This window comes from Fukomys damarensis, unplaced genomic scaffold, assembly GCF_012274545.1.
Source record: "Fukomys damarensis isolate Sample0158 unplaced genomic scaffold, DMR_v1.0_HiC HiC_scaffold_23, whole genome shotgun sequence".
In the NCBI taxonomy this organism is placed as follows: domain Eukaryota; kingdom Metazoa; phylum Chordata; class Mammalia; order Rodentia; family Bathyergidae; genus Fukomys; species Fukomys damarensis.
The window spans coordinates 34015896-34029266 of record NW_022900935.1 but is presented as its reverse complement, the minus strand read 5'-3'; the positions used below and the strand labels follow the sequence as shown (position 1 = coordinate 34029266).

Here is a 13371-nt window from a genome sequence, read left to right as displayed (position 1 = left end):
AAAAAAAAAAAAAAAAAAAAAAAAAAAAAAAAAAAGAACCAGCAGCGTGGAGTCTTCAGATTTTGCTTATCCTCTCTGGCCCTCACCTGTCCTGTCTACCATATCACCTTTTGAGATTCTCAGGCCCCTGCCTAAACACACTATGATTCCATTAATAACTCAGGATCAGCTCTCCATTTCAAGATCCTAAATTTAACCTCATCTGTAAAATCTGCTCTGTTGTAGATCAGAGCAGTATCTTTACAGGTTCTGGATAGTAGACTGTGGGGACCATTGTTCAGCTCACCTTACCATCTCTATTCTCTGAGGACAGAATAGTCTTAGCCACCAGCACTTTCTTCCTGCCATGGCTTTTGGCCTGTTCTGTTACTTACCAGCTCCTGTGTCTGTCCCCTCAGCTACATTGTGGATGCCTTCAGAGAAGAATCCAGGGCTTAACCTGGGCAATGTGTAGGATGGTGGCTGTGTGTAAAAGAGGCTCAGTAAGCACTGGGTAATCGTGAAGGATGAGCTGAGTTGTGGCCTTAGCAAGATACTTCTCCCTTGGAGCTCAGTGTCCCCATCTGTGAATGGAAGCTGGAGGCCCTGCAGGCTGGGTGACCGAATTACAGGGGCTCTGCAACATGGCTGCCTGTGCAACTGAGTTGGACCTGTTTTTGCTGGTGGACTTATCCCCAAAAAGCCTGTGAGAGGGCCCTGTACTGGGAGATCATGGCCTGTCCTGTAGTCCTCCGTGACATCGTATGTTACCCTAGGAGATCAGTTCAGCCTCTGAGAGCGTTAGGCAACAGGCTATGACAGCCAAACACTTTTGCTGAGTCTACTGAGGCTGGTTTTGTCACAGCAAGCAGGCTTGTCTAGACAGAGGTCACGTGCCAAATGGGAGTGGGTTCGATGCCTTTCCTGATTGCTCACTAGTTGAATGATTTCCAGAAAGAGAAGACCATACAACCTGATGCAGACCAAAAGGATCCAGTGGCCTGCATTCAGCATGAAGATGCAGGCACATGGGGCCAGACAGGCCTGCGCCCTAGCCATCCCTTCACAGACGTGGCCAGAGGGGCACAGGGCAGTGTGGAGAACCACAGCCCAAACAGCAGAGCACACGGACAGATCCACAAGTTCCCAGACATTGACCTCCACTCTCGCTCTCCTGCCAGAGCGCAGAGCTGCAGACACGTACTACATCTCCCAGCCCTCCTCCCACCTGCACCCGCAGTCACCCCTGCCGGCGATGCGAACAGATCTCAGCTCTGCTCACCTGCAGATCAGATGAAGGGACCGACATCAGTTCATTTCCTGTCTGGTGGCAACTTGCATATCTGGTCACCCCTGTGCTGACCCTCTAACAGATGGCAAATTAGGGGGCCCTGGAGGGGTCAGGGAGGGCCCAGCCGCCATTACTGTGGGTTCAGCAGAGGAAGCAGCTGCTGGTGAGTTTCATAAACACACAGCAGTCTTTCCTGGTTTTCCTCTTCCCGGGGGTGTGGCCCGGCAAGCGGCCGCTCTTTTGTATGAGACTGTCTTCCTCCAGGATGCAGGGAAGGGCGAGGGCATTCTTTGTTTCTGCCCCAGTGTGGTGACCTTGGGGAGAAAGACTAGTGAGAGAGCCAGTGTGAGGAAGAGTTAAGCAGTGATGACCTAGTGAGAGGAAACGAAACATGGCACAGGGAGGACAGCACACACCCAAGCATACACAGAGGCAGAGTGGGAACGATCCTGAACCACTTAAGTCCTCCGTGGCTAGACCAGCAGCAGCTCCAGGCATGCAGGGCCTATGCGAAGGATTTGTGAGCTGTCTTCTCTTCCAACAGGAGATGCCCTGGGCCGGGGATTTAGCCCAGTGATTCCACTGCCTGCTTCGCAGGCACAAGGACCCAAATTCAATCCCTGGTACCAAAAACAAACCAACAAACCAACAGGAGATGCCCTTACATTCCCTTTGCATCTATCCCAGTGCTGCCCGAGTACTGTGACCTCCCAAATCTCTTCCGACCGTGCTGAAGTCACCTCTACAACACGCTGCAGTTTGCAAAGTAGCTCTGAAATCTCCTTTCTAGTTCCCCTGCTGAGATGCATCGGATGGGTGAGGAGGCAGAGACCAGAAGGGGAGTTGTATTCCTGCCGCTTAAGAGTTGGCCTAGTAGACAAGTCACTTCACCTGTCAGTGTTCTTCCTGTTCTGTCACAGAGAGGACATTGCCTTACTCAATTTTTGGATAGCAAATTCAGTAACCAAGAGTTGCAAAATGCCTAGCATGGGCAACCTGCTGAGTGACTGTGAATTATGGGTACTGTGCTTGTCCTAAAGATTCAGAGCTAAAAGGAGTTGGTTTCTCAGGAGCCTACAGTGCAGAGACAGCACTTGACCATATTCATAGTAAGAGATAGCCTTTTCTTCCTAACCTAACAGAAGTGTCACCTTACAATTAAGACTTTCCTGAGATGTTTTAATGTTTCGTCTCAACTTTTAAACCTGCTGATGGCGGCCACCCAACAAGATTAGATATGGTAACTTCCTGACGGTTCTCACGTGATCTGGTGGGGACACACATGTGAACAAGCAAGCACCAGAGGAGAACACTGGATCACAAGATCCAGGAATTAACTCTCCCTGAGGGCATGTGTGGGCCAGGACAAAGTCTTAGAGGAGGTGATTCTTGAAGATGTATGGCTCTTTCGTATACAGTGCAGAAGGAGAGGTGGGAACTCCTTGCTGAAGAACTAGTGGGGACATGGAGGTGGAGGAGAGAGAACACACTGAGTTTTCTGATCCCAGCAAGGCAGAGCAGTGGGACTTTGGGGGCAATGAGGACCATGTTCTCCTTCAGAAGGGCCCACGGCACTCTCTCTTCTGCCTTTCTAAATTCTCTTCATTTAGTGGGAGTAACTTCCTTCACCTTGTAGTGATGAGCCTTTCAGATGGTAACTGAGGTGGGATTTGAACAGTCTTTCACAATTCCAAGTGTTTTCACATACATTACTCGATTTAAGCCTTACTATAACTATGGGAAGACAGGATTTATAATGAGTACTAATCATTAACATTTGCACAGTAACACAGGAGCAATAGGTCACCTGAAATCATAAAACCCTTTCATTTTGTATCAGTTTAAGACTACACAAGCTAAGTGTGACTTAGCTTGGGTCACCCCAGAAATAGCAATTTGTGGACTGGCTCCTGCTGCGTGATTCCCATGTGACACTCACTCTAGCCCATCACGTTCCTCTCAGATGTGCTGGGAAATCCCAGCACAAGTACTGGCATGTTCTCAGTGTCGAGGGCCACAGCCAGCCTTTTACTGAGGTCAAAAGACTACAGTTGAGTAACTCTGTCTAGTCGAAGACAAGGCTGGAAGGACGCCTTTTCTTTAAACGACACTCCCTAAACTTCAGGTGTGAGTGTGACTGTTTCTCCTCCCAAGAAAGCTCTTTCCTCATTCTGCACGACCGCTCAATGCCATGCACCAGGAAGCCCCAGGGCCACTGCCCGCTGGAGCAAATGCAGGAGCAGCCCCCACAGGCTCTGTTGCCACACGGGGTTGGGGAGCTGTGGCCAAGAGCCTCAAGGACAGAGATGACTCAACACAGTCTGTGCTCTCGATCAGCTCAGTCTAGAAGGAGGAACGTGACACAGCATGTGAAGCGCTGCACATCAAGTGTGGCCTGGCACTGGAAGCTGGTTAAGAGTCCAGTATGGAAACCAAAGAGAGAAGGAAAGAGCAGCCCGTGGGGCCCAGGTAGAGATAAAGGAGCCATTCCCAAACGATCGCACCTAAGAGCGGAGGTGATCTTCTCCCCTCCATAGACTGTCTATTTATGTCTCTCACCTTGCATCTCTACAACAGGCACCTGCCGTGTTCACTAAAATGCAAATTGCAGGCCACATGCCCAGGTCTCCACTGCACCCAGAAATCTGTTTTTTCAGGTGCCTCTGAAAAGAGCAATGGGAGAACTGTACCTTGAGAAATACCCAAAGAGACAGCTCTATTTTCTTCTGCTTTGAAGTCTTTTGCTTTCAGTTGCTTGCCCGGTGCTGGTATTGAAGCTCAATGGAGCACATATGAATCTCTGTGTAAATGGTGATTCCTGTCTTCAGGTACCCTTGCACACTGCCAGGAGTCGAAACACTCAAGGGCTCTAGAAACACTTAAAGACAATATTGTTGTCATAATCAGCCCTTAATAAAATGACCCCAGAGATGCTGACTCAGCCACCCACCGCAGTGGAAGTGGACACGTGGCCACCAACCAGGCTGTTTCTTCTGATCTGCTCTGTTCTCGAAGCGCTCTCAACAGCCAGCACCCAGCAGGAGCCATCTGGGTTGTTCTCTAAGGGAGAGCCTGTGACTGCTGACTGCGACAGCCAAAGCGTCTTCCTTTTCAGGATGCTGATTCACTCCCCCAAATAGCCCCAGACACATAGATCTTGAAAAGCAGACCTTACCTACTAGCCAGGTCTCTACATCTAGCTTCTACACATTCATTCATATTCTCCATCCTTCCTACTTTCCCTTCTTTTTTCTAGTTCTTCCCCCCCCCTTCTCTTTGTACATAAGGGGCAGAGAAAAAGAAATGATTTTGTGTAGACTGGTGCTGAGCACACAGGCCACTGTGACAGACTTCTGCCCTTTGCCTTCCCATAACCTTTGGAGTGAGATACATACTCCCTGAGATACATACGTAGTGCTTGCCTAGGTGTTCGGCAAAACTTGGATTTGAAAGCCCCTGTGCCCTACTTTAAATAGCAAAAGACAACTGGTGTTGTCTTATCGGATGGGGAGTAGAGGAGAGCAGTGCAGAGAGGGAGACAGCCATAGACACATTTGCCATGAGCCTCTCCCTGAGTGCTTCTTATCTCCTGATCATGTGATCGAGCTTCCTCCAATGCTCATCTCCCTTGCTTGTGTGTCCTCTTGCTCTCCAAGGAAAAGCTACATTGTCAAGTGTCTGTATAGATCAGATCATCTTCTACCCTTGGATCTGATCACATTCTGACTTAGCAGGAGGTTGGAGTATCTCCCCCAAGACAATATCTGAGAATGCCAAAGAATAGCAGGCAGAAGATAGCAGAGCTATCATTTTCCTCCTCGGCGTAATTGTCCCCATTTTAATCATATTTATGGAAACTAGTGTGTGGATTTTTAGAACAGAGAACAACTAGAAAGTAAAGCATCGCTTCCCTTCCACCACCTCCCCACCCTCACGCATGCAAACGTGCCCCCTCTATCAGCTGCAGTCCTGGACTCAACCTTTCAAAACCCAGTTCTTCCTCTTTGCCTTCCTCCTGTGGTTAGAGTTCATGCCTCGCCCTCCCCTAGACTCTTCAGCCCCGGCTTTCAGGCTCACTGCACCTCATTGCAGATGCTAACACGACCACAGTGTGAGCCCTTCCAGTGTTCCACTTCCCTGCTGAAGCCTTGATGGTCACTCCCAGGGCCCAAAGGCTGAGCCGCCTGAACTGCTTACCTTGTCCCAGGAGGCGTCTCAAGATTGAGCCAGCTGCTCTCCTGGCCTGGAGACCATGCTGCTCCAGCCTCTCCCCAGCTCCTGCAGATCCTCAGCATGCTGCCCTCTCCTTCCGGCGCCTGTGCACAAGCCATGCCCTCTGCCTGGGACAACCGTTCTGCTTTCACCACCTGGCTGGCTGCTCCATAGTCTTTGAAGCAAAGCTCAGATCCCTGCCTGTGGATGATGCCTTCTGAGGCCCATTCCCTCTGACAGTGTAGGGCAGGTGCCACCTTCTCTGCACTCTGACACCCTGCTTCCCTCTGTCATGGTTCTTAACATGGCACTGTTGTTGGTTGTTTGTTTTTTGTTTTTTTTTACCTCTTCTCCCTCATTGGCATGTCAACTTCTAGAGGTCAAAGAACTCTGCCTTTATATTCCCAGGGCTTACACACAGCAGGAGTTAATACGTGTTTATGAATCACATTCATTCTGTTTTTAAAAAATTTTCTAAAATGCAGAGGATCAGAAAAATGAAATTGAAAGCAAATGTGCTGGGCTCTGTAACCGTGACCTCCTCTCAGTCTGGTTTTCCCATTGTTGAGGACTAGCGTGTTCTTCTGTGCAGCAGGAGAGCTGTGGTGTGGGCTGTGGGCTGGGAGTGGGTTTGCCCCACAGACTGAGATAGCTATGAATCTGTGCAAGGCTTTCCCAGCCTGGGCCTCCGTTTGCTTTCTGGGTGGAGAACGTCTTCTTTAGGAAGTGAGAGTGCTCCAGGCAAGACACTTTCACTTTTACTAGTCCTTTCTGTGCTGTGCTGTTCAAGCTTTAGGAGAACTGGGCCCTGTTTGAGTCTTGACAAGATGGTGTTTCACGAGTCCCCAGAAGTGTTGGAGGAACCTCAAGCCTTGCTGAGATGCGAGTCCAGCTGGAGGTGGGATTCTGCAAGACCGACCCGCCCTTCATCTCCTGCCTTGGCCATGGGTGTGGGATCTCAGCATGCAATGCCCCTGAAACTGGTACACATTGTGCCTGCCACAAAGGGCCAAGGCCAGAGTGCCTGCCTCCCAGTCAATAGAGAGAGCTTTAGAATTTCAACAACAAATATTGATTGAGTGTCTTAGATGTGCAAGGCCCCATCCAAGTGCTGTGGATGATACTGGGGCTCGGCTTCCCATCCAGGAAGCAGAGCCCATAAGCAAGGTTTCGGAGATATGTGAGCGTGGGACTGGTCGAGGTCCATGAATGACTGGTGTCTAGTGCTTTGTCCTGAACTATGTAACAGACATGGCTTTAGGTCTTCTTGACTCATTGTGAACTTTATCCTTTGTATTATTCCTACTTTGAAGTTAGGAAATGAAAACCCTATTGCGTAGTGGCTGTGAGATCATAATCAACAGTTAGATTGCAAGATGGACCAGTAGATTGAGGGATAGATGGTTCCAGGGCGAAGTGTGTGTCTGGGATAGACAAGTTGTTTCCTGTTGTATTTGCCTACAGGAGATGGGATGGCTGGGGGTGGGGGTGGCACAGGAGATAGAGGAAGGTAGAAAAGAAAGAGAAGAAGGAGAAGTAGAGAAGAGAAAGAGAAAGGAGAAGAAGGAGAAAAAGATTAAAAAGAAATTAGGACTGTGAGAATCTACTTCACAAATCCAGTGGAAGGGAGAACCAATAATGGAGGGATTGGTTGCACCCATGTCCTGGAAGATAAAGCAAAGGATGAAAGAGAGGACAATTTTTCAGGTAGAGAAGTAGACACTGTCCAGAAGTGAGGCCACTGGAGAGGAAACGAGACACATAAGATAAGAGTTGAAAATTGAACTGTTGAGCACATTCACTTCACTTAGGTCTGTTAGCATTTCCTTCCTCTGGGAAGAGGACTTGAAGACCCCTTCCTGGCCACTTGTGACACACACTCCCTGGCTTGGTAGGCCTGGAGCGTACCGGTAGGTGGTCCACAGGTCTTATCTTCCCTGTTCTTAGTTTGATGATGGCTAGCAGACACCTTTCTGTACCAAAGTTGTCCCTCTTCTACCTTCCTTAGAAAACAAAGGGAGAAAACGCTTAGTTTTTTTCCCCTTTGTAAATGGTATTTTCAGTGGACTCAGGCTGTAAGTGAATTGATTGTTACATGTCTTCACTAGTATTTTCTTACAGTGGCATACAAACAGCCTAGCTTTCATTTAACTTTTTAAAATAAAAATATTAAATGTTTGAGTAGGCATTATATGTAACAGGTACAAAATTAAAAAGCACAAGAGGTATTACAGTGATCTATAAGCCTCCTTTCATACTCATTTTCTAGCCACCCCACTCCCGTCTCCCTTGGTAACCAGCACCTCCAGTTTCTTGCTTTGGCTTTTGTGGCACTTTATTGATCTCTGTGTTGCTACAGAAGGGATGTTGTAGAAATTGATTCACTAGAGAGCCCAAGGCCTTCCTGTGACCAGGCCCTGGCTCTAGAGCCTTAATGTTGGTAATGTCTTATTAGGAACTCTATTCCATGCCCACCAGGTGGCTGGAAGGAAGTGGCAGTGCCATCATCATTAGTGAGCCTGGCACAGTCCGTGGGTGATGCCAGTGTGATTTGGCTTGGAAAGCTGTGGGATATAGGAACTTTGGAAGAGTTCTATTCTCCAGCTCAAACCCAACCTTGTATTTCCCTTTAAATCACATGAATGGCAGCCCCCATTTATGGTTACTAATAAGACTCATGGCTACATGGCTCAGCTGAATGTCTGTGTATTTACTTGGCCATCTAGGACCAAGCGTGTGCTCTTTTCAAGGTCTTGAGTCTTCCCTCCCGAGCTCACGGAGATGGCAAGTCCCTCTGAGCTGTCCCTGCACTGTGCAGGTTGGTGTCAGTGAATGTATCCTGATGATCCCAAGGGAGAGGACAGACTCTAGCTGCGCGAATAGGAGATCGTCATCGACCCTTTCTCCAACTTAGTTGCCTACCTGCAGGCAACAAGGCCCTGGCTTATTGACCCCATCAAATGGTTGACGTCATAGGCTTTTCAGGGCCAAACCATCACCACTATGTCCTGACTCGACCTCCGGCTGACAGGAATTCATATTGGCTGCTCTTTCTCGGTTCCATCTTGGATTCTGTAGTGAGGAAAGGGAGAGTAGTGTGGTTTAATGACTAATTATGACTTGCTTCTCTCAGTTAGGAATTGTTTCTTTGCCTTGAGGAATAAGGAGGGGTTGCAGATACAGAGCACTGGACTAAGAGTCCATTAAACTAGATTTTATGCCCGTTCAACCTGGGGCATATCCCTACCCTTCTCTGGGTCTCAGTTTCCCCATCTGAGCAATCAGATTAAACAGTGTAACTCTAGCATCTTTCCCTCTGATTTGGGGCCACCTTTGCCTGATGTCTGTGTCCCTCCCCGCTTCCCTTTGCCTCTGCTGCCTGCACCAGACCCCGGATGTTGATGGCTGACTTGGATCTCTGCTTTGTGCTCCTAGGTATTCTTCGTGTCAGACCTCTTCAAGACCAAGACAATGCTTACCCTGCCTCCCACTGCAATCAGGAAGGAGATCCTCTCCCCTGTGGACATTATTGACAGGAACAATCACCACAACATGGTGTAGGTGCTGCCCGCCCACTGCGCGGGTCCTGTAAAGTGACTGCTGACAGCAAGTTCTTGCTGCTCTCTCCGATCTCATCAGACAGTAGAATGTAGGGAAAAACTTTTCGCCCAACTGATTTTTGAAAAGGAAAAAAAAAAGTCTCACTTTGTGGCCTTCCAAAATAGGTAGTGTTCACCTATGTGGAAAGGACAGCAGACTAACACCGAGTGCTGGAGCCGCGGATGTGCAGTGGGATTAAGTGTTCATGTTCTAGTGAACGCGGGCTTGTTCAGGAGCAAACAGTTACAGGATGTGAGCAGAGGCTTCTGGGCTCCCTTGTGATCTGGGAACCCCCAAGGCCTGTGAGAAAAGCGCAAATTCACCCGGTAGCACACGAAGCCAGATCACAATGAGCACAGCACTCGGCCATGGGGCTCCCCTCTACCAACCTTCTGCCCACCCCACTTGCCTCCAACTGTGGACTTCGGGGCAGGAAGTTTCATTTTGGTTTTTAAACATGAGGAACGAGCAAGTTTGCTTGGTCCAGGGATCAAACCCCAAATCCAAATCCCCAGTCCCAAAGCCGTCATCACCACCACCACAGTCCCTCACATTAGAGATTAGGAGACTCTTTGTGGAAGAGTGAACTTCACAAATAGCACAATTTCAGAAGAGACGGAGGGCACAGGCCCTCGTGTATCTTCTTTGACTCAGCATCCTATGATATGGAAATGTCACACACAGGATGCTGATGTGTGAATGCACGAATCACTGCGCACATGCACACTTAGAAATGGCTAGACTTCAGTTCCTGTGATCTCCCTTGAAATCACTGCTGTGTGCCTATCAGGATTTCATGTGAGGGTCTAGAGATGAGCAAAGGCATAGTCTGGTTTCTGTACAAGAGACAGGGGAGTGGGGGTGGGGCAGAGGAAAAAGTGAACCACCCTTTTGGTTACTGGAAACCAGAAGGGGCCGGAATAGCAGATGGCCTCAGACCTGAGAGACTGCCCGTCAGCATAACGGATTGGAGAGGGTCTTGGTGAGAGTTGCTCTTGCTAAGCTGTGTAAAAGCACTATTGTCTTGGGGTTGACCCCTAGGGCAGTTCTTGGTAGGTTCTGCTGGGCAGAACATATGGGTTAAATCTTTGTGGAGAGCTTTCCTGGTCCTCTATCCACAAGTGTCCTTCCAAGCAAGGTCCCGCTCTAGGCAGTAGGTGGGGACCCTTCTACTGAACCTCTGAGGAAAGAAGGAAGGAAGAAATGCTTTGCAACCTTGGATGCAAACCTTTCAAAGGGCTACACATAACCGTATGGGTCAACCATGTGCACATCCTTACTACAGAATCCGTCCTTTCATTTCAACATATAGCAAGCTATGATTTTTTATATATAAATATTATATAAATAATGTATAAAACATTAAAAGTTAACTGTAAAATATTATTTCTGAAACAACTTTAGCTATACCCACTATGATTATAAACTGTGTCTTGACCTGTGTTATTTACTTTAGCTGCTTAAAAAAGCATTGAGTTAATTTTTTTAATCTCAACTAAAATATCATAGCTCTGTGGTAGCCATTGTTTTACAAAGAGAAAAATAACTGCAACTAGAGAAAATTGTATAAAAACATTAAATTGTCAGTATTTTTGTAAGATTCCATTTTGTAAAGAGAATACTATTCAAAGACTTTTGTAGCATACAAAGTGAAAACTTGTATCTGCGAAACTATACTTGTATTAAATGTGCTTTTTAAATAAAAGCTCATAACACAACTAATGAAAGCATTGGAACCCTGGCTGTGTGACAGATGTTTGTCTCAGGTGAACCTGTGGGTAGCTGGATGGCAAATTGTAGGCCTAGGCTTTGACAGGACCCTTCTCCAGGCCCCACTTCCTGTTTCCCTCAATGGGAAACATGGCAGCTCTAGAAGGGATTCAGACAACTCAGCTGCTGTTAGATCTCTGGAAGCCTTTTCAAGAGTGAGGCTCTTCTGGCTCTGTACTCAGACCTTTCTAAAGAACTATGTCTTCTGAAAGGTTTTCACCAAGGAGGTGGGAGCCATGGGTCCCCAAAGGCAGATAAGGAGCCATGCTCTAGATGCAGCCTTGGGGAGCTTCTTGGGGTGGGGTGGGGGGTCATTGTAGCCCACATCTAAGGAAGAGCGTGCATGGGGAGAATGGCATCTGGCTCCTCTTTTCCTTCCTAGCACTTCCCCAGCATGGAAGCAAAGGGGAAGCTGGAAATTCACATTTATTCTCCACCACTGTGCTGAGTGGTTCAGGCTCTTTGCTCTTCTCTGTCCCACAGCAGTTTTTATTTTGAGAAATAAGGAATGCTAACACATGCAAAGATACAATGGCTTTTCTACGATCCACAAGCAGTAAATTGTAGGGACAGGTGTTATATTAGCTCCCCTACTGCAAACATGGTGACTTAAAACAAGACACTGATTATCCTACAGTTCTGGAGGCTGTAGGGGAAAGTCTTTACCTGCCTTTTTAGCTTTTGGAGGGCTCGCCTCCATCTTCAAAGCCCTGAGGATGCTTCAGAGCACAGAGCTGTTCCACTCTCTCATCTCTGTTCCTCCCCTTCTGCTTCCCCTTCCAGTTAGGTGCCTTGGTGATTCCACGAATGGACCCACTCCATCAGGTAATCAGGATTATCTACCTATGTTAAAGTTAGCTGATTAGCAAACTCAAACCTTTGACATGTAGTACAACATTCACAGATTCAGGGGATCAGTGCATGGACATCTTTGGGGACCATTATTCTGACTATACAGTTCACCCTTGGACCCCCAAGGATTTACATCCAGCCCATCTGTGAGATTTATCTTATCCCAGTATTTTCCAGACTCAGCACATTATAGCATCAACTCCAAATTAAAAAACAAAAACAAACAAAAAAAAAAAACAAAACCAAAAATCCTCATCTAAATCCAAATTTAAGCATCCCAACTCTCATGATCTAAACTAAACCATATACATTAGATAGGAGTAAGACTGAGTTTAAACCATCCTGAGATATAACTGCTTACATCTGTGAACCTATAGCCCTCAAGTAACAAGTCACTGCTTCAGTGATTGGACAGGCATAGGGTGACAGATATTCCTGTCTCAAAAGGAAGATAGGGAGGGAGGAAAAGGAATCATCGGCCTGAGGTCATTTCCAAGTTCAGCCAGACAAGCTCCATTTGGTTTTGAGGTTTGGAAATGAACCACATGGCTCACGCCTTGCTGCCCACCACCAAGATCAGTGTGCTATTTGCATCTGGACAAAGTAAGCCTACTCAGGTTCAGCAACTTGTCAATACTTTTCTGTAAGTGGCCTTGTCCCTTTGGTTCCAAGGACGTAGCTAGTGAGATCCGTAAGGCGAAAGTCCAATTTTTCTCTCAAATCTGAGTAACAAGTCCAGAGAGACTACAGTAACATGGTGGGGGGTATGACGGGTGAGGGCACACAGACAGTGGAGGAACAGCTGGTTGTAGAACCCAGATTTCCTGATACTAGTCTTCCATCATTCCTTAAACCTCTCCAAAGGTATTTCACACTGTTTCTCAAGAAGAAATCAGGGCATTCCATGGCAACTTAGGGGAAAGATGGTGCCACACTTATGACATCTGCGCCACCGTAAGGAGCAGCCTAAGATAGCAGGAGGATACACAGACTTGGGACTTCAGACCCAGAGTGCAGTCTCAGCTCCACCATTTCCTGGCTATAAGATAAGCCTTTGGACACATTTCTGAACCTCTCTGAGCCTTGGACTCTTAGTAAAGCTGAGATTTATAATACCTGCTCTCACACGATTTTGCTCATGCTATCTTTCCTGCCTATACCCCTGACTTGCAAACAGAGGTGCCCAGACTAACATCTGTCCTGTGGGTACCTTGGGAGAGGCACAGAGGTGGAAGCGCCCCCCCCCAGATCTGCAGAATCTGAATTTTTCTAGGAAAAAGATCCCCAAGTAATTTATGTGCAGATTCCCATCAGGTGTGCACTGGCTCTAGTCATACCCCAGCTCGATATGGCTCAGTCTGTCCTGGGCAGACATCAGTAACCTTTTAGCTTTAGATACCAAAATTATACATGGAAAGGTCAGTACCAACACTGTAAGATTCTCAGGGACAAAGGTATGTCTTACCCTCTCTTCCAACTCCTGCCTTCCTGCCTGGCACTGAATAATAATAGTTCTGGTAATTGTTGAACCAGTTAACCAGCATCCAGGTCAGAAAGTTACATGACTCTTGGTGACTACTCAGTTAAATAGGCTGCAGGCATCCGGAGGACTGTGAAACTTTGTCTCTCTATGAGTTAGTGAGAATATATATACATATATGTGTGTA

The 13371-nt window shown here is 47.4% G+C and overlaps 1 protein-coding gene across 3 annotated transcripts in view; it reads left to right on the top strand.

Moving 5' to 3' along the window:
• The window catches only part of Plpp3 (phospholipid phosphatase 3), a 115890-nt gene extending 106155 nt beyond the window's left edge, over positions 1-9735 (top strand). For all 3 annotated transcript variants that reach the window (XM_010603638.2, XM_010603639.2, XM_033767771.1), the window contains one exon: positions 8918-9735. In XM_010603638.2, coding sequence (XP_010601940.1) covers positions 8918-9043 — 126 coding nt within the window. In that variant the 3' untranslated portion in view covers positions 9044-9735. The remainder of the gene's footprint in view (positions 1-8917) is intronic.
• The last annotated feature ends 3636 nt before the right edge of the window (positions 9736-13371 follow it).